This window comes from Canis lupus, chromosome 2 (assembly GCF_048164855.1).
Source record: "Canis lupus baileyi chromosome 2, mCanLup2.hap1, whole genome shotgun sequence".
In the NCBI taxonomy this organism is placed as follows: Eukaryota; Metazoa; Chordata; class Mammalia; order Carnivora; family Canidae; genus Canis; species Canis lupus.
The window spans coordinates 63,264,880-63,285,738 of NC_132839.1; the positions used below are offsets into that span (position 1 = coordinate 63,264,880).

The following is a 20,859-nucleotide window of genomic DNA, read 5'->3' on the forward strand; positions in this document are numbered from 1 at the left end:
TTGCAGAGATTATGGTCTTATAGAGAGGAGTCTCCCTCAGTTTATAAAACGCCGTAATGATTTATAAGAAAAAAGCATTCTCGGGAGGCCTGGGTGGCTCAGCAGTTTAATGCCTGCCTTCGGCTCAGGGGGTGATCCCAGAGACCCAGGATCCAGTCCCACATCGGGCTCCCTGCAGGGAGCCTGCTTCTCTCTGTGCCTGTGTCTCTGCCTCTCTCTCTCTCTCTCTCTCTCATGAATAAATAAATAAATAAATAAATTAATTAATTAATTAAAAAAAATCTTTAAAAAAAAGAAAAAGAAAAAAACATTCTTATTAATAACCTAACTTCAGAAAGAAACTCCCAACTCTCTTAAAGTTAATGCTTTACCAGAGGGAAAAACCACCTGAACCTGACAATGGCCAGGCCTCCAGTATCTTGTAGGTCCTCTTTAGCTACAAAAATTCTTTTGAAAACCTCCCTTTCCCTCACCTCCCCCAGCTCCCAGTTTATCAGCGTCCCCTCACAACCCTGGGGCAGCAGCTCTTCCTGCCCAAGGGTCCTGTCCCCGGCTTTCATAAAACCACATGTTGCACTAAAGACATCTCAAGAATTCTTTCTTGGTGGTCAACTCTGGATCTTACCCCACCAAACCTCACCTATACTCAAACTACATCATCATGACCCTGAAATCATGACCTGAACAGAAATCAAGAGTCAGATACTTAACCAACTGAGCCACCAGGCAGGCACCCCCACCCAAAACTTTTTAAATGGAACCTTGATGTCACATCAACAACTGGGCCTTAGTACTGAATAAAAGCATATGCCTCTTGCTTGCTATGCAATTGAGGGTACATAGTAAAGAGCCAGCAATCATGTGGCTGACCGTACAAGTCTTACAGTCTAGCACAAATACTTCATCTCCCTGCCTCAATTTCTCCATCTTTAATGTGGGGAAAAAATACCCCTTGCCTTTGCAGCTGTTTTGTAAAACAATGATGCTGAATCAAAGTGCCCAGTACTGTTCCCAGCACCCTGGAGACAATCCCATCAGCTGTTTAAATCAATGACTATTTACAGGTGCCTGATCCAGATCAGGCACATCTCCAGGGACTTCTAGTCAGCAGACAAAATCAGACCATGGATTATATAGTCTAAGAGAAAAGACAATCAGTAAATTATGTAATAAATATGCCAGAAGAGCCAGAAAGCACAGCTCTTCTTACAAGTGCTAAGTGCTGGGGTTCCTAGGGAGCTCAGCTGGTGAAGCCTCCAACTCTTTCAGCTCAGGTTATGATCTCATGGGTATTAAGATCAAGCCCTGCCTGAGTCCTGCCTCCAGCTCCAGCTCCAGCTCTGCGGGGAGTCTGCTTGAAGAGTCTTTCTCTCTGCCCCTCCCCGCACTTATTCCTTCTCTCTCTCTCTAAAATTAATTAAATAAATCTTAAAAAGCAAACAAACAAATGGTAAGTGCTACTGATGAGGGAGCAGGGCTGGCTGAGGACAAAGCACAGCTGATATCCCACAAACAACCCCCACCCAGGGTGGGTTATGTGGGACATTCTTTGGGAAGCTTCCAATTGTCATAATGCACTGCTAGAGGGAAAAGCAACCTTTAACGTGACAATGACAAGGCCTCCAGTATCTTGCTAGGTCCTCCTTAGCATGTGAAAGTCCTTTTGGAATCTCCCTTTTGCTTAACTCCCCCAACTCCTGGGTATATAATCAGTCACTCTTCACAGGCTCAGGGCAGCAGCTTTTCCTGCCCACAGCTCCTGTCCCCAAGCTTTAATAAAACCACCATTCTGCACCAAAGACGTCTCAAGAATTCTTTCTTGGTAGTCCACTCCGGACCTCTATATTCCAAAACTTCATCACTACAGGACAAGAGCAAAGAAACCTTCAATCCCAAGAACTGAAATAAGAGAAACACGAGCTTCTGGCTCTTCACTCTTAGCAGGATGCAGCTAAGCCCTCTGGTTAGGCTGAGGGGCTGCAGAGCCAGCAAAGAGGTAATGGGCAGTCCTCCCACTTAGTTATCCCTAAATGAGGCCTAGCAGCCTTGACTACTGGGCTCCCTGGAAACTTCCAAGAACTAGATGAAAGGATTGGACAAAAAGAGAAAAGCAGCAAACTAGGCTTGGAGAGACAGTACTTGGTCTTTTTCCCAAATTTATCTTATAATCCTGATAAAACTATCACCAGCCATCAGCAAAGTCCCAGAGACCTTAAAAGAGTACCAGAACCAAGAGGCCAGCACATCTGCTTGGTGACTGATCACCAAGGGAAATTCTTTCCTTTTTTCCTAACACAGGACCCATCAAGGATAGCTTTTTGCTTCTACTAGAGAAAAAGAACAGCTGTCTGGAAATAGAGATGGGTCTACTTTTGTGATTCAGGCCTTGATATGCAAGGGTCAAGAATTAAGAGTGAACTTCAGTTTTTTGAAGATCTATGAAAAAAAATCAGTAGGATTACTATTGAGCCTTAAAAATAAAATTCTGACAGACTCAACATGGATGAACACTGAAGACAACATACTTCTTGGCAAAAGAGGACACAATCAAACAATGAATCGAACAATTCCTCTTACATGAGGCACTGAACTGAGAGCTGGCAAATTCAGAGACAGAAAGGAGAATGGTGACTGCTAGGAACAGGTAGGGAGAAGGAACAAGAAGTTTCTGTTTAATGAGTACACGAGTTTCTGTCTGGGAAGATAAAAAATTCTGCAGATAGATGGGAGTGATGGTTGCACAACAATGTGTATTTACTTAATGCCAATGAACAAGTGAAAGTGGTTCCAACGATCCAGGTTTTACAACATATATTTTACTGCAACAAAAAATTAAAAATAAACTTCACCTAATACTCTTTTTCTAGACATTTTAAAGAGTTTTAGTCAAGTACTCAGAAATGCTCTGCCGTGGACATGGCCCCAGACACATCTGTAAGGAACTGGCCTATACCAGGGTCCTCAGTCCCTGGTATGCATGCCCTGGGATCTCCAGGACACATCTAGAACTCAAACACAGCAAAAGCAGACCTTGGCTCCTCCTCTTCTCAAAGAAGCTGTTCTTATGAATTTTTCTATAGCTTCACATGCAGAATTATGAGCAACTTCCAAACATGAGGTTGACCCTTGTGTGAGTGGGGATACCTTGATTCTCTAACAGCTATGTCTGATGAGGTTCTATCAGTAATTGACTTGAAGGATCTTATCTTCACAACTGAGAAGATATCAAAAGACAGCAAACCCAACCAACTCCTTCGTAGAAGGGTCATTACTCTGGGACAGCAGGAAAGTAAAACTGAGTGGCTCTCTCCACCTATCTGGCCCTGACCTAATTTTTTTTCAGCCTTCGGTGCATGGAGACCCAAACATGGCAATACCTGGAGACCAGGAGCATGGGTGCATAACATTCCTAAGGAAACCTAAGGATCTAGCCTTCCAAATGCTGAAAAGATACCAGAGGCCAATGGAAAAAAAAAAAAAAAAATCAATCTCTGGTGCTGAGGCCATCACCAACTTTCCACTCTTCCTGGGACCAAGGTCTCTTTGGCCATGAAACTCACAGGAGGCAGGCATGCTGGGTCTGTGTGGATGGTGCCTGAACACAGAGCCTGCCAGAAAAAGCCAGGTAGAGGCTTAGATGCTTGTAGGGAATCATGAACCTAAGATCCGGTCCATTGGGGAGGGGAGGAGGTGCATGGAATCAATCTAGAACTACTATAAATAGCCAAGGCTTAGATCCTACAAGTGGAGGTAGGGGAGGTGGTCAGAAGCTTACAAAGGAGGATTCTTTGGCCTATCTCTACAGGAGGGAGGCAGGGAGCAACAAAACAGATCCCCACTGTGGGAGCTCCCTCATTTGCATTAGGGTCTCAAATAGCCCTCCCCCAGGGATCCTTCCCTTCCACTCAAGGCAGATGCACAGGTGGGCTGCCTGAAGAATGCACGCACGCTGTCACCAAAGGGCTAGCTAAACCCAATGCTCTACAAGACATTAATCTTGGCAGTGGGATCCCACACCTGGGCTTGTGAGCAGCAGAAGCCCTAATCCAGACCTCCCCTAGGCTCCTTCAATACTCTAACTTATAGTAAGAAAGAGAAAGTCAATGGTCCTTGGCCTGCAGGAAAAATGTGGCAGCTAGGGTGCTGCATAAAGAACAGCAGACTATGAAGTTAATGCTCCAGAAGAGATAAAAAGAGCCCAGAAGGTTGTTAAAAGGCTTCACATGGTAGCTTCAAAAAAATTTACCGGTCTCCAAAAGACCCAAGAAGAATGCAGATGTTCCCAAACGATCACATCCATCACTTTCATAGAACCAACCTCCCTTCCCTAACCCAACGCTAACCTTTGTGGCCTCACCTGAAATTAGGTGTACAACACTAAAAAACTCTGTCAATGTCACATACACAAAAGTTAACCTAATGGAAGTACATGCGTACTACAATAACTATGGCACTTTACAAGGTTTGCAGCTTGTAAGTTACTGGGAAGGAAGGGTGAATTTTTTTAAACAAAATGTGTATGGGTGTGGCTCCTAACTCACACAATCATTGAGAATGCTGGTAGATGTCTGCGATGTGTACTGCCTACAGTCTATTTGGCTTGGGTTGGTTCAGTTCAATTTTCTGTGTTCATCTGGTATTTCCCATAGATGAAATTATGCACAGCAAACACAAAACCCCCAAGATGTTCAAACTGCTCCCTGATATATCAACCCTTTTGGAACTAATCTTGCTTCCAAACCAGTGGTTAAAGCAGAAATGACTGTATTGTGCTCTGGTGCCCTGGCTGTGCACCTGCTGTAGGCTCTTCCCTACGTAGCAGTGCCATAATCTGATCCATGCTATTCCCTTGCCTGCAAGGGTCCCGCACCCCTCCCACTTTGGGAAACTCCTGCTAATCCTTCAAGACTTACCTCACAGATTCCTTACATTTTCCTGCTCCTCCTGGTCCTAATCTAACCATTTCTTCTCTTTTACTCAACATGGCCAACCTGACTCCCAAGCCCAACACTTGCCAGTGTCCCTTCTCTTAGCACCAACATGCTGACTAAATAAACCATGACTTTCTTCCACTGAAATTAAACCATCAAGGGGTGCCTGCGGGGGTGCTCAGTGGGTGAAGTGTCTGCCCTCAGCTCAGGTCCTGATCCCAGGGTCCTGGGATTGAGCCTTGCATTGGGCTCCCTGCTCAGTGAGGAGTCTGCTTCTCATTCTCCCTCTGCTAGCACCACCCCCCATGCTCTCTAATAAATAAATAAAATATTAAAAATTCATAAAATCTTTATTTTTATTTTTTTTAAATTCATAAAATCTTAAAAAAAAATAAACTATCAAGCTCATTAGGTGCTTGAGAGAGATGGCACAGAAAATTGCTGAGGTGAAAAAAAGGGATGAATTCCTGAGATGGGGGAATATGGAGCCTTACATTGCAAGTAACAATATAGTCACCACCAGGAAACAAAAGAAGACTTAAAAACAGACCATCACCATGGGAAGAAAGGAAAGAACATCTCATCTCTACAGACATAATGGCTAGAACAGTTCTCAGGGTTGTGAGTTTGAGTCCCATGCTGAGTGTAGACTTTACTCCAGGAAAGTCTTAGGGTCACAATTTCTCTTTTACAGAAGGAAACTCCTGATAATATTTATTTTGAGACATTTTCAGGCATTTCCCACCCTGCATGGTGTGGGAGGAATAATAAACTTGACAGCCCTTATCTATAGCAAAGGGAGGAAAAACCCTTCCCAAGGAAATTTTGTAGGAGTACTCTCCAACCCAACCTCATGGGCTTTCTCACACTTGAACTCTGACCTTGGAGTGCAGCAGTATCTCCTCACCAGAGAGGAATCCTTAAAATGCCTTGCTCTATAGTCCTCAAAGCCCTGCTGAAACAAGCTAGTTAGGAAAGGTAAGTTATAAGAGCACATATGTGAATTATAACTCAATAACCAGTCAGCCCCATCACATCTACAGGAGCCACCTAACCCCAAGTCAGTGAAAGATGAGTAAATCATTTCGAAATAAGACACTGATGGGGCACCTGGATGGCTCAGTCAGTGAAGCTCAGGTCATGATCCCAGGGTCCTGGAATCACCTCTGGGTGACTCCCAGCTCAGCAGGGAGTCTCCTTGTCCCTCTGCTCCCTGCTTTTGCTCCCTCTTGCTCACTCACCCATTCAAATAAGTAAATAAGTAAAATCTAAAAAAAAAAAAAAAAAAGACACCGATAACATAGATGCAAAGAACACGCAAAACCATGTTTATACAGCATAAAAACCAATTACCTTCTTTTTTTTTAAATTTTTATTTATTTATGATAGTCACACAGAGAGAGAGAGAGACAGAGGCAGAGGGAGAGGGAGAAGCAGGCTCCATGCACCGGGAGCCCGATGTGGGATTCGATCCCGGGTCTCCAGGATCGCGCCCTGGGCCAAAGGCAGGTGCCAAACCGCTCCGCCACCCAGTGATCCCAAAAACCAATTACCTTCTATGTGTGTTTACATTCACTTGCACCTCAAATCTTTTCTAGAAATGAGTGGGAGTATAAACTACTGGACACAAACTTTCAACAGCCTTTTAAGTAACAAGCCAGTGAAGAACTGCCATGACTGGCAATCACTAGCGCCAAGTTTGGTCCCCACTCCCCACCGTGGTCCAAACCACACTTCTCTCTTCCTAACTGGTCCAGAGGCCACTAGTTTCCCCCATCTTTCTAAGCCATCCTTCTTACAGCACTGATTTTTCTAAAATGCTAATCTAACCACATTACTCTCTGCTTAGAACCTCATTTAGTGATTTTTTCCCACTTGGTCTTAACATGAATTTTGAATTCCTTGAACTTAGGACACACCAAAGACCTTTTGAGACCAGGGTCCCACTTACCTCTTTAGTCCCATCTGTCCCACCATCTATCTTTCAACCTCAGGGAACTTCTTTCATTCCCTCTACCTTTGCTCCTCTTTCCACCAGGGCTCCTACCATGCCTATTCTGTTGGTTGCTGTACCCGAAGCGGAAAGCTTGGCATACAGAAGACCTCAAAAATGTGCTGATTTAGAATTTAGAATTTTTAAAGTCTGCATTCTCAAAGGGGTGAAAAAAAAAATCTCATTCTCTTCTTCACCTACAAAGCATAGAGACACACATTGCACGCAAAAAGACCTACGGTATGTAAGAAGCATTAACATTTCATGGAGAAAGCAATTAAGAAAACAGGGAGTTTCACTGTAAAAAAGACTGATAAACCCTGTATGAAGGTTAAGATTTTTAAATTTGAGTTGGAAGCTCAAGTTCAGGCAATACAAAAACCAGCAACATGGATTCTACCTGAATGTTCCCATTTCACCTGCAGCTCAGATAAAACGACCCGGTATGCCTCCCGACTCATTAAAAAAACCACCACCAGGAAAACCAAGCGATTCCCTTCACCGTCTCTGTACCTCATCACCAGCGGTCCCCAAAAGGCTGGTCACTTAAAGGCCGAGTCCTGCCGTCGGGAAAGCGAGGTTCCAGCTGACCGTGTGACCTTGAGCGCACCCCCTGGATCTCCCCCAGCACTGAGGCAGCCTCAGACCCCAGGTCCGGTTCGAGGCCCTGACGCAGAAGCGGAACCAAGGCAAGACTGGGAACTTCGATGGACACGGACGAGGAGGAGACAAAAGCCAAAACCTCCCCAAGAACGGCCACCGCGGGAAGTCTAGGCTACCCGGACCGGGCAAAGGGTGGACAGCGATGCTCCCGGAGCACCCCGAGACCCCGCTCACTCCGCGGGTACCCGGCTGCGCGCGCCGGGGGGCGGGGTGCAGGCGCCCGAGGGGCGGGGCCGGCAGCAGCCCTCCGCGCTCCAGCGCGCCCCCGCCCTCGACCGGAAGCCGAGGACCCAGTAAGCTCTGCCCCGGGTGGGCGCTCCCCGGGTGGGCGCTCCCGGGCCGGCCCCCGCCGCGCCAGCCGCCGTACGCCCGGGCTCCGCCTCGCGACCCAGGCCGACTCCCACGCCCGCGATGGCGGGGCGGCGGCGCGAGCACACAAAGGAGGCGGCGTCGGCGGGGAACAAAAACCTGGCCGGGGCCTCCCCCGAACGGCTCGCACAGGCCCGCGCCCCGCCGCCCTGCCCGCCTCCCCGAATGACCTTGGGCGCGTCCGGCCCCCTCCCCGGCCCTGGCTGCGCTGGCTCCTTGTAGCCGAGCGCCGCGGCCGTAGGCCCCCGGGGCAGCCGAGGCCCTCGACGAGGGGCCCGCACGCCCGTCCCCAGAGCCGAGCCGGGCTCGTGCGGCCACGCGGACGGCGGGGCGGGCGGGCGACGTGCCTGCGGTCCCGGGGGAGGCCCGGCCGGGCGTCCGGCCCGAGCGGGCTTGGCCGCGCTCGGCGGGCCGCTGCGCCGCGGGCCTCGCAGGCCGCGAAGCCGCCCGCAGCCCGCAGCCCGCAGCCCGCATCCGCCCGGTCGGGGCTGGCCGCTCGCTCCCTGCGGGGCCTGGCTTACCTGGAGTCGAGCTGGTGCGGCAGGAGCCGCGGCCGACGCGCTTGGGCGAGTAAGCACCCCCGGAAGCCACGAAGGAGAAATCCTCCAGCAAGACGCCGCCGCCTCAACAGCGACCCACTTCCTCTCCTGAGGCCTGGGCTCCACCCCCCGCGTGTTCCCATTGGCCGCCGTCCCCTCGACTCCAGCGGCCTACCGGTACGAGAGGTATGTTTTCAATCCTATTGGGTAAGAAGACCATCTATTCCCGCTTTGAAACGCGCCTCTTTCCGGCCCCGCCCACGCTCGCGAACTCTAGCTCTCGCCTTCCCGCGAGATTCGCGGTCTGCGCCCCGAGGTGCTCAAGGCCTCACGGGAGTTGTGGTTTGCCGGGCTACGGCCGCTCGGGCTGCTGGCGCCCTGCCACTGACCGACCGCGCACCGCCGGGCGACGGCGCGGAGCGTAACGAGAGTCCAGGTCGGCCTTTCCGCGCCCGCATATCGGCCTCAGTTCTGTCTCCTGTTAGTGCAGCCTTTGCGAGCAATGGCCCCCTGGTCTCTGCTGTCGGCCAAAACCTGGGCCTGCATCTGCAGCAACTCCAGGGTGCTCGCGACCCGACGTGCCAGGCTCCCGGCCGCAGGCTGGTCCCGGTGGTCTCGGACTGCCTCTCAGGCTGGTGGTGAACAGGAGGGAAGCACAGCCTGGCCCGTGTGCGGGAGCCCGCAGGAGGCGGCGCTCGGCCAGGGCGTCCGGGAGGGCTCCCTGGAGGAGGCCACCTCGGAATTGGGAACTGAAAGGACTAGAATGGAGGAGAGGGAGCCTGGGTGGGAAGAGAGGCTGGCATGTCCGGGAGGGACCGCACGCTGCCTGGTGTACGAGGAGCAGAGGTGGGGAGCGGTGGCGGTGAGGGGAGGCAAGAGCCCTGTTTTGGAGGGATCAGACACCAGGTTGAGTGTGGAGGATCCCAGGGCAGTGGGTGTGAGGAAGGGAAGGACTAAACCCTGGGGGAGACCAGGGACGGAGACCCCGGGCACTCTGGGGCACTCTGGGGCATCTGGCGCAGTTCCAGGGTGTGGAGGGCGCCGCCTGCCTCCGTGTGAATCCCAGCTCCGTTGTTTATGCGGGCCTGGCCAGTCCCCACAGTCCAGCCCCTGCCTCGGAGGGTGAGGGGGAGAGGTGGAGGACCCCACACAGAACCGCATGGTTCATTCAAGGCCCTGGCAGAGGGCTGTGGGTCAGAACCCCAGTAGCAGAGTCTGAGCTCAGCTGCCAGAACTTGGACTTGGACATGGATTTGGCAACAGAAAGCCTGGCTGGCTTGTCCCCACTGTTCTAAGGGAACCCAGATCCAGGCAGTGGCCGTCACCGCTGGTCCCCGGACACCCTCTGGCAGTGAGGCTGTCACTCCAAATGCCTGGGGTGGACTGTTTACTAAGAGGGGCTCTTCAGCCCAGACGATTGAGTCACGTATGGGAACGACAAAGCAGGTCAAAACCAGAGAGCATTAATGGTTCTGTGTCGAGTTTACAAGCAGTCTCTGTTTGATACTTACGTAATTGTAAAAGATTTTGGCATAGTAGAGTGTCAGATAAGTCTGATTCTGCATGAAATAGTGATTTTAAGTTGGAAAGTACAAGATTTTAGTTTGTCATCATAACTGGAATATCAGAATTTACAAATTTAAGAGAAATTAGACCTTTAACACATCTATAGGAATTTTTAAATACTTGATAAGGCAGACAACAGAAATGCTAAAATGTAAGTTTAGATTCTACATTATAAATGCAGTTTGAAATGTTAAAGGTGGGGAATCCTTGGGTGGCACAGATGGTTAATCATCGGACTCTTGTGGTTTCAGCTTAGGTCATGACTTCACTGGTGGTGGGATTGAGCCCTTCCTCTGGTTCTGTACTGAGCAGGGAGTCTGCTTGATATTCTCTCCCTCTGCCCTACCCCCTTACCCGCAGAATCTCTCTTTCTCTAAAATAAAATAAATATCGAAAAAAATGTGAAAGGGGATTTCAGCCTATAAATGGAACCATATACAACCAATCAAAATGATAGTTATAGATTTTAAAAAATAAGATTAGAGGACATCTGGGTGCCTCAGTGGTTGAGTATCTACCTTCAGCTCAGGGCACAGTCCCAGGTCCTGGGATCAAGTCCTGCATCGGGCTCCCTGCAAGGAGCCTTCTCCCTCTGCCTATGTCTCTGCCTCTCTCCGTGTCTCTTGTGAATAAATAAAACCTTTAAAAATAAGATTAGTAATTTGAATTTCACAGCCTAAAGAAAAATTGGGGTTTTCTATTTATAACTTTACTACATCACATTAAAGATGTGAGTTGAGGGGCACTTGGGTGGCTCAGTCAGTTGTGTCCACAACCCTTGTTTTCAGCTCAGGTCATGATCTCCGGGTCTATGAGCTTTTTTTTTTTTTTTTTTTTCTAAGGGTTTTTATTTATTTATTCATGAGAGGCACAGAGATATAGAGAGAGGCAGAGACACAGGCAGAGGGAGAAGCAGGCTCCACACAAGGAGCCCAATGCGGGACTCGATTCCAGGACTCCAGGATCTCACCCTGGGCAGAAGGCAGACGCTAAACCACTGAGCCACCCAGGCCTCACAGGGTCTGTGAGCTTCAAGTTCTCTCCAAACCTCAGTTGACATTGAACTTGGGGGTATGGACATCCCTGACTTCCTCACAGATAATGCATCTGGCCCTGAATGTTTTCAGCTCAGAGAAAAGACTGAGACCTTGGTACTTCCAAGTGCCACACAGCCAATGTAGATTATTGGGCATCACACGAGAACCCGAATCTGTGATGAGGTCTGAGGATCAGCTTTTTAACTATTTGCAAAGAACCTCTCTCTGCCCAAGTGAGTTTTAGGTACTGTCAGTGAAGGTCTTCTGGCTGCACTTATGCAGAAAATACACTGAAGCAGAATGTCAATTCCCTGGGTGGTCCAGAGAGAGCTTTCACAGCACCAGCTGGACCTGACCTCTCCTGGCTGGCCCTCTTTCCAGGGGCAGTTTGACTCTCTCTCAAAGGGCTCATGAAGGGGGTGACTCAGTGGCTTAGTCCATTAAGTGTCCAACTCTTGGTTTGGACTCAGGTCATGATCTCAGGGTCATGGGATCAAGCCCCACATCAGGCTCTGGGTGTTCTCTGCTCCCTCCTCAAATAAAAATTGTTTTATTTTTTTAAAAGATTATATTTATTCATGAGAGACACACACAGACACACACATGGGACTCGATCCCAGGTCTCCAGGATCACACCCTGGGCCGAAGGCAGCGCTAAACTGCTGAGCCACCAGAGCTGCCCTAAAAGTTGTTTTAAAAGGCTCATGCAGGTAGCCGGGAAGTCTCAGTAAATGAAGGCTATCAACTCTAGAGGGTATGTCAGCTGCTGCTTCTGACAAACCTCAAAGCTCAGTGCTTTGAGCAAATAGGCATTTATTGTTAATGAATCTACAAGTTAGTGGGGGCAGGGGAAGGTTCTGGTTCTGCTGGTATGTAGTATGGGTGAGAACGGCTTCTGCTGGGACAACTGGCTGACCTCATATTGTGTCTCATGTCAGTAGGTCACCCTGGACATCCTCACATTGGGGCCCGGCAGGGTTTCAAGAGAACAAAGAGGAGTTCCAAGGCCACGTGAGGCCCAGCCTCAGAACTGGCACACAGCCACTTCTGCTGTACCCTGTTGGCCAAAGTAAGCCAGCCCAGATTCAAGGACTGAGGGAAATAGACTGCGTCTTAATGGGCAATCATGAGGCAGGGAACCTGGGAGACCAGAGACACTTTGCCATTAATCTGGAATACATGGTCTGCCCTCAGGCCACAACCTCAGGGGATGGCCCAAAGCCTGTTCCCACCCAGGTTGGTATGGAACAGAAGCTCCAGGTACTCTTAAGGCAGCTCTGAGCAGCCACCCAGTCCAAGAGGCCAGTTAGGGACATTGGTATGGGCTGCCAACCAGCATCATTGCCAACAGCATCACAAATATGTTAAGCTATCACCTCTCCCCTCTGCTCCAGAAGTCAGTCTGATAGGTGAAAGGTTTTCCTCCCCTCTTGCCACAGTGCTTGCTTTGGGCTCCCATATAGACCTTCCCCTGCTGCAAGAACTGGCTCAGCAGAGCTTGTTTGGTGCAGGTCAGTGAGACTGGAGCAGATGTTCACACAAGGCTCTGAGGACAGAGAACCCTCCTAATAGAGCCACCAGGGAGTGATGACCCTTCTAACCCTGGATGTCATGAGTGCTACCAGCTTGAAGACAGAACTGCATCAGGCATGTCCTGAAGCCCACCCTATCTTGGATTGCCAGTTATGGGAGTTCGTAATTCATCATTTCAAACTCTCAGTGCTCCTGAGGGACACTATGGACAGGTCATCATCAATGTATTTCCTTGATACCAAATGAAATGGGTTTGAATTCACATGTAACACAGGATGTAAGAAATGTCATGTTTATTTCTTTAAATGAAATTTAATCTGTCCCCAGCTTTTGTGAGAGGGAGGTAGGAAATGTCTCTATGAACCAGGAAATTCCTGGGTTTCTGACACTGTTCAGAATATTGGGGGAGAACCCTGGTGTTCAGTCTGTTCTTGTTACTTCAAGATGCCTATCCTCCTGGTCAGAATGTGCCTGGGGTCCAGCCTCCTTTCCTGAGACACCATCTCACCCCCAGACCCCAGGAGGAAGTCAGGTTTGGGGAGCTCTCTCTCCTGGAAATCCCATCTCCCTGACTGTCCCCCACCCCCATGGACTTGCCCATACTCTATCCTTCCTGGGAGCTGCAGCACATCATGCTTTATTCATGATCCTACATTTCAGCAGCAGGCTTTCATTCAGCCAGCCCTCAAGGTCATGCCCTCTCCAGCCTGGTGCTGGATCCAGAGGAGCCAAGAAGATGAATATGTCCTGGTCTGGGTTCATGTCCGCTGGCTCCAGGTTCCTTCCGTACTGCTGGAGAAGTCTGGGTGATACTCTAAAGTCATGCAAACTTTAGGTCAAGGCCTCTTCTTTTTTTTTTTTTTTTTTTTTTTAAGATTTTATTTATTCATGAGAGAGGCAGAGACATAAGCAGAGGGAAAAGCAGGCTCCATGCAGGGAGCCTGATGTGGGACTCGATGCCGGGAGTCCAGGATCACGCCCGATTGGAAGGCAGACGCTCAACCACTGGGCCACCCAGACGTCCCTAGGTCAAGGCTTTTAAAGGGCTGGTTACTTTACTCTTTGAGGACTACCAGCCTCATCAGCAGAATGGGGGTGGGGGACAGTTGCTCCTCTCCATGGGCCCCCTCCCCCGCTATGGCCGCAGTGAGCTTTGCTCGAGGTAAGTCATTTCCTAGTGGCTCCAGCATCCCGGCCACTTCTCCAAGCAGACGCGCACGCCCCACCATACAGGTTACGCAGACTCAGGACAGAGGTGGCTCGGGGCGTTCTCAGGAGCTGCAAGGATAATGCTTTGCGCTGGAATCTGGGCAAGGGCGGCCAGATTTAGCACGTAAAATACAGGGCACCCAGATAAATCTGAGTTGCAGAAAAAGAGCGGATGAATTTTTTAGCGTGTTTGTCCCGCCCAATCACTGCGCTGGCATTTCATCCGGCAACCCGGTTCCGGACAGGTGGACTCTGGGGCGGGCAAGATTGTGGAGCTGGGGGCAGGGACTCCGGGGAGGGGAGGGCGGGCTCGCGGCCGAGGAAGAGGAGGCGCACTCCGCGGGCCGCACGCTTTATTGGTGGGGATCCCCGGGGTCTGGGGGCGTGCCCCGCGCCCCGCGCCCCCCGGCTCAGGCGGCCTCCAGGCGGCGCCAGTGCTAGGCGTCCACGCAGCTCCTCTGCAGCGCCCGCAGCCGGCGCTCGCGGCTCTGCTGCAGCTCTACCCAATGCCTGGACTCCAGCTGCGCCTGCAGGCGGGCAGGCGGAAAGGTCGGCGAGGTCCAGGGCCGCTCCCACCGACCCCCGACCGACCCTCGCCCTCCTCCCCGCCCCCCGGCCTCCCCGCCGGCTCGCAGGGCTCACCCGCGGCTTGGGGCGCGGGGCTCGCGGCGCAGAGATCGGCCCGGAGGCTGCCTGCTTGCGGCGCTCCGCTGCGCTCTCCTCGATCCTGCGCCGCAGCTCCAGCACGCGCTGGTCCTGGGACGGCGGCCCCGGGGCCGCGGACTGTGCTTTCTTCTGTTCCCACCTGCGTGGGCGACGGGGCGGGCTTAGGACCGGCCCTAACCTAAGGTCAGTGATGCCACCGGGAGACACCCTCCGAGGACCGCTGCGGTGCCGCCCCCCAGAGCCACTACCGTTTTACTGTGCACTTAACATTTAAAAAATGCATTCTACGTATATTAGATACGTAGGTATTCGGAGCAAAAAAGTGAAAACCCTCTTGTATCATGCGCTCTCCTTGCCACCCTCTTGCCTAATGGCAACAGCTCTAATAGAGCTTTGCAGATCTGTGTCATCCTAGGCCATTTTTCCTTCCAAAATGAGGTCTCCCGGAGCCTGGCTCAGTGGTTGAGCTGCTGCTTTTGGCTCATGTGATCCTGGGGCCCTGGGATGGAGTTCTGCATGGGGCTCCCCACAGGGAGCCTGCTTCTCTGCCTGTGTCTGCCTCTCTGTCTCTTATGAATAAATAAACAATCGAGATCTCAGTACACAGACTATTTCCTGATGCCTTCGGTTTAAGTGCGAATCGCAGCATCAGGGCATGTGCAGGAACGTTCCACCGGCCTCCGGACAGACTGTCCACTCAAATAGTCCTGGTGAGGGCGCCTGGGTGGCTCAGCGGTTGAGCGTCTGCCTTCAGCTCAGGGCATGATCCTGCCGTCCTCCAATCGAGTCCCACATCGGGCTCCCTGCATGGAGCCTGCTTTTCCCTCTGCCTGTGCCTCTGTGTGTGTGTGTGTGTGATAAATAAATATTAAAATCTGTTTTAAAAAATGGTCCTGGTGAATTAATGCCATGAGGTCTGGCTGCACGCAGAGGGTTCCAGGAGCTTTGTTAGCAGGTCTGGACTCCTGAGGGCTCCCCAACACCAGCCAGATTGCATGTGGGGTCTATCTAGCTGAGTCTGGAAGTGGTGAGGTCTCCACAGTACCTGCCACCTTACAGACCTGCCCAATGGCCAGCCAACCATGCCTGGGCAGCCCCCACAGCTGTCACCAAGCAGCAGTCACTCAGTATTAATAGTGACTGTCCTCCCTCCTATACACCCCACCCCAGTTATACACTTCCTCTGGAGTCCTGTGTGCCAGATCCTGAATCAGACTATGCTATGACAGGGCTGGGTGTCATGTCCCCTGGACCAGCCTTGCCTTCCTGTGCTGTGGTATCAGGCCAGGGCCCAAAGGTCAGCCTGACCCCAGGATGTGACACCAATCAGTGCCCTACCACACTGCCATGGGACAGACGCATGGGGCTGGAAGTCACCACATTGTTCCCAAAACAAAAGGGGTATGTGTGTGATGCTCTCCCTTAAAAGACAGTAGTCAAGCGAGATGCTTGAAAATCAAATGCTATATGTGAATCCTAGCCAGTTTCTGGTCTAAAAAGAAAGAAAAAAAATACAGCAAACAGTCTTGGGACCTTAGAGAAACATGGAGAGGCTATTTAGATGACAGGAATTTTTGTTGAATTTTCTAGTTGTGTCATTGTGCTGTGGTTATGTAGGACAATGTCTTTTTTTCAGAAGAGGCACACCAAAGTGTTTGAGAGTGAAGAGTGTCTGAGGTTACAGTTACTTCCAAAGGGGCAGATAAGTAGCTAGCTAGATGAAACACATGGCAAAGGTTGTACTCATGCCCTACATGCAATCATTTTGCGTCCAAGGCCTCACTGCACAATTTTTTCATCATTTTCATATGTCTGAAAGTGATCCAATAAAAGAGTAGGAGTGGAAGAAGCTATTGCAAAGAAACTGCAGGATGGTGGTATGTTGTTGCAGGGAGAACCCACCCAGGTGGAGGCAAAGGCAGGGCAAGACTGGCTCCTTGCTCCTGCCGAGGCACCCACCCCTGGGACCACTGGTACCGACCTCAAGGCCGCAGACCTCCCCATGGCCGCACGGCACAGTGAGATTTGCTCCACCATATTCTGCAGTCCCTGGCTTCTGGCGCGCTTGGCCTGGATGATCTGGTCTCGCTTCTCTTCCTCCTTACGCTGCTGGGTCTCCTTGAGCAGGGCCAGCCGCTCTCGAAGCTCCACCACAGACATCTCCCCTTCCAGGCCATATCCAGGGATCTTCAGGTGATGGGGAGGCCCGAAGCTGGGCGTCAGGCCCATGACCAGCCTGCATGGTTATCTTCTGCACCCTGACCTGCCCTCTGCACCAACACCAGTGCCCCTCCCCCAGGTTCTGGAAGTCTGGCCCCTGTGCTCAGGAGACCTCCTTCCCTCTGCTCAGTAGCACCCCGGCCTCTCCAGCCCTCTGGTGATCACACATCTCAGCTGAGTGCCCTGTAGACCCCTCTACCGTGTTAGGGCCCAAATGGAGCTCGCCACTGTTTCCCCAAGCCAGGCCCTGGGCACCTGGGCAGAGTCCCTCTGGACTTCCCACATCCACTGGGATCAGGCCAGGCTCCCAGACCAGCTCCCATGGCCCTCCCAGGCCTGCTTCCACCTCTCCATATGCTAGCCAGGCCTCTCATGGTGCTTCTCACACAGGCTTCAAGGCATCGGGGCTTTCCTCTCAGCCTCCACTCATCTGGCCTTTGCACACCTACACTCTCCCTACATTGCCCTTCCCACTTGGGCCTGGGGAGTCCCGGGGCCTCCTTCAACATGAAGCCTATCTTGTGAAGCCCTACCTTGCCCACAGCCCCTTCCCTCTTGCCCCCAGAGGTCACAGAGGTCTCCTCGACAGGACTGTGAACTCTTGGGCCAGCCCTAGGCCTCCAGCATGGCAGGTGCAACATCCACAGCTGGGCATGCCACACATGCTAGGTGGATCTTGGCTTTGGGCCAGATCTCCTTTGGTGTTGGTGGGAATTCTGGACATGCCCTCTCATGGCCATGCTAGGCACAGCAAGACATGGGGAGGCTCCCCTAGGACCGGCCGTGTCCTTACCTGGGTCAGGTCCACCAGCTTGCCTTTGCGCATGGGCTGTGTCTCCAGAGCTCGATGTTGAGCGATGAGCTCACAGCGCCGCTTCTGCTCCTCCTTGGCTGCCTCTGCGGTGCGCTGTAGCAGCTCCCGGCTCTCCTCTATCACCTCCTGAACTTGGGGGCCAAGCAGGGTGCTGAGGCTCACAGAGGGCAGTTGGGCTCTCACCAACCATAGCAACTCACTTGAGGCCAGAAGCCAGCATGAGACCTGAGCTGGGAATGGCCTCATGGTACCTGGCCCCCCACCATACCTATCTGCCTTCGGCCCTTCAGGAGCTTCATCTGTGCCACCTTAACATTCTTCTGCACCTCTATCACCTGCTCCACCAGCTCCTTCATGGACCTCTCCTCCTGGAGGCGCCTCTCAGCACACTGCTGCATCAGCTCAGCCGTCTGCTCAAACAACCAACCCACCATGGTCAAAGCTGGAGGGGCCCCCTGGTCTGCTCCAGCCCTGAGAGCAGCATGAGGTCTAGGGAGCAGAACCAGCCCTTGACCTCAAGTCACCTTGGAACCGGGCTCTAAGCTCATCAGCCTCTGGGAGTCCCCTGGAGGTCAGGGCCTACTGGGGAAGTTATACCTCATGTCCTCCCTCCCTCCCTCCCTCCCTCCACTGTGGTCCTGGGGAAACCAAGTCAGAACCACGAGTTTGCCCTGGATTCCCACCAGAGCACAGGACATGCTAGCCCCCTTGGGCAGCCTCAGGCTCCCTGTCACATGACCCCCCAGCCATGTCCTGTTGGTCACCCCACTCTCTTCTGATGTGCAGTCTAAACAGCAGAATAGGGGGTAGTTTTGCCACTTGGATGCATGTGACTGGAATCCTCCTGTATCCAGGTGTTCTTGCCTCTTCAACTCTGCACTGCATATATAAGGTTCATAATATTATCTCCTGGATTGTAGCTGACTTATTTTTGTGGCTGTATGTTTTAGGGGAACATATCGCAAACCTTTCATCCATTTTACTGTGGATGGACATTCAGATTGCTTCCTGTTTGATGCTACTGTGTACAATTCGAATCATAGTTTTTAGTCCTCAAGAAACTACAATGCACAATGTGGGATTTACACCTCCTGTCACTGGTCCAGATTGGCCAGGGAGCTATGGAACTCCCAACCCCTGCTGATCCGTGCAGCTAACTAGGGGCTTGTCTTCGGCTGCACAGTAAGTGGGAACCAGCCTGCAGGCAGCTTGGACTTCAGGTGCAGACACCAGGCACGATGTCATCCTTCTATAAAACAATTTGCTGGCATGTATCAAAAATGGCTCTTGACCATCCTTTTCGATGTGTGCCAAAAAAGTAAGGAAGTGCTCACACAACAGAAGGACAGAGGCAGTCAGAGGGACACAGGAGCCAACCTGAAAGAGCTCAAAGGCCCAAGGCCCAAGCTCACAACACAATACTGCCCTGTTGGTTTATAACACAAAATGTAAAATACACATTCATGAGTCCCCCTGAAAGAAGTGATTGAGTAAATAAATAAGTGAGGGAGTAGAGAAAGTCATTCGTGCAGAAGAATTCTCAGCAGGTGCCCACTCCTTGAGTGTGGGCTCTGCTTAGAGACCCCTTCTGCGGAGTACTGTCCAGTGGCTGAGGATGACAGCAGCAGAGAAACCTGGCAGACACAGCTTTGGCCAGGGGACATCACAGTGATGAGTCTGTTGAAAGCAGATGCCCTTGAGAGGATGTGATGGGAAGAGCACTTCACCTCTGCGGGCTTCCTCCCAAAACCCACAACCCCAGTCTAACTATGACAAGAACAACAGACACATCCCCACCAAGGGGCGATCTACAGGATACCTGGTCAGCTCTTCTCCAACTATTGAAGTCATCAAAACCAGGAAAGCCTGAGAAGCTGTCACACCCAAAAAGAATCTGAGACATGACTCTTTGAGGGTCCTGGGACAGGAAAGGGCATTTGTGGGAAAAGATGAGCTAAAATCTAAACAAAGTGTGGAGTTCAGTGAAGAGTCATGTACCAATGTTGGCTACTTAGCTGTGACAAATATACCATGGCACAGTGGGCCAGAGTCTCCCCCACCCCGCCCCAAACTAACATCTACCTGGAACCTCAGAATGTGATCTCATGTCCAATTAGTTGAGGATCTCAAGATGAAACCATCCTGGGTTTAGGGTGGGCCCTCAATTCAATGACCAATGTTCGTAAGGAGAGGACACAGAGAGACGTGGATGCATGACACATGTCTCTGTGAGGATGGAGGCAGAACTGGGGTGAGGCCGCCACAAACCATGGAGTTCCTGGGGTCACCAGAAGCTGGAAGAGGTGAGGAAGGATCCTTGCCAATAAATGTAGCCAGGACCATGGCCCCCTGCCACCTTCCTTGATCTTAGACTTGGGGCCTCAGGAACTATGATGTGAGCCCTCCAGGTTGTGGTGCTTTGTTGTGGCAGCCTGGACACCCGGTATGGTGATGGAAGATGCGGCCAGCAGAGTGCTGGGTGAAGAAGGGATGGGGGAAGGTGTTGGCGGGGGTGGGGGGGACACACGGGAACTCTCTGTACTATCTTTGCAACTTTTCTGTGACTCTTAAAACAGCTCCAAAATATAAAGTATATTGTTTAAAAGTAGCTTCAAAAACTTGGTAATAAGTAGAAAATGCTCATGTGGAAATCTGAGGTGTAAAGAGGTGAGCTACCAAAATCTGCGAGGATTTTGGTACTTACCTCATGTGTGTAAATGACGACAAAGAATAAATGAGCTGTGGGTGAGGAGGCCTGCGCTGTGGTGTCCCCAGGTCCCCAGCTAGGCTGTACCTCAGGAACAGTCAGGAGGGAGGGCAAGAGGCAGCATCTCCAGGCTCTCCGTAAATGGGCGTGGAACAGGGGTGTGGGTGGTGCAGGAGCATGGAAGAGGCCCAAAAGGAGGAAGACATGCAGGACTTCAAGTGCCATCTCTGCCTGGACCAACTTGACCACCTCAGGCCCTGCCCCTGTCTTTGCTGGCAAGTAAAGATGAAGGTTCCCACCTCCTCAGCACCCCCAGAGAGGTGCAGAGGGCAGGGCAGCTGGAAGGGCTCCAGTGGACCAGGCCATAGCATTGGAACCTCTGACCAGCCACGGCAAAAGTTAGTTAAATAAGACACAAGGGCTGAGTCATCATCCAACATGAACCATACAAGAGAAATTAAAATCCCCTTCTCTTCAAATATTTAGTGCCATCTACTGTGCCTAGTTCATATAAAACATATGAGTGATGTAAATGCATATAACTGGACATTCCAGGATGGGGAAAGAAGCCACTGGGCTTATAAAAGATGCTCCAGTCAGGGTTAGCCAGAC

The 20,859-nt window shown here is 51.3% G+C and overlaps 3 protein-coding genes across 9 annotated transcripts in view; 1 reads left to right on the forward strand and 2 right to left on the reverse strand.

Moving 5' to 3' along the window:
• The window catches only part of RNF4 (ring finger protein 4), a 38,028-nt gene extending 29,343 nt beyond the window's left edge, over positions 1 to 8,685 (reverse strand). Inside the window, exon 1 of one of the 3 annotated variants that reach the window (XM_072804161.1) lies at positions 8,478 to 8,644. The gene's annotated coding sequence lies outside the window, so the exon portion shown is untranslated. Of the gene's footprint in view, positions 1 to 7,437; positions 7,729 to 8,477 lie in introns of those variants that run through there. The other 2 variants (XM_072804154.1, XM_072804160.1) reach the window with 2 other exon arrangements.
• Positions 8,544 to 20,859, forward strand: part of ZFYVE28 (zinc finger FYVE-type containing 28) — a 159,638-nt gene continuing 147,322 nt past the window's right edge. The window contains exon 1 of the mRNA XM_072804075.1: positions 8,544 to 8,681. The gene's annotated coding sequence lies outside the window, so the exon portion shown is untranslated. The remainder of the gene's footprint in view (positions 8,682 to 20,859) is intronic.
• CFAP99 (cilia and flagella associated protein 99) overlaps positions 10,879 to 20,859 on the reverse strand; it is a 42,685-nt gene continuing 32,704 nt past the window's right edge. For 2 of the 5 annotated variants that reach the window (XM_072804124.1, XM_072804138.1), the window contains 5 exons: positions 17,809 to 17,950; positions 17,520 to 17,671; positions 16,488 to 16,693; positions 14,483 to 14,645; positions 10,879 to 13,909 (listed from right to left, as the gene is read on the reverse strand). In XM_072804124.1, coding sequence (XP_072660225.1) covers positions 13,799 to 13,909; positions 14,483 to 14,645; positions 16,488 to 16,693; positions 17,520 to 17,671; positions 17,809 to 17,950 — 774 coding nt within the window. In that variant the 3' untranslated portion in view covers positions 10,879 to 13,798. Of the gene's footprint in view, positions 14,368 to 14,482; positions 14,646 to 16,487; positions 16,694 to 17,519; positions 17,672 to 17,808; positions 17,951 to 20,859 lie in introns of all 5 variants that reach the window. The other 3 variants (XM_072804128.1, XM_072804145.1, XM_072804148.1) reach the window with 2 other exon arrangements.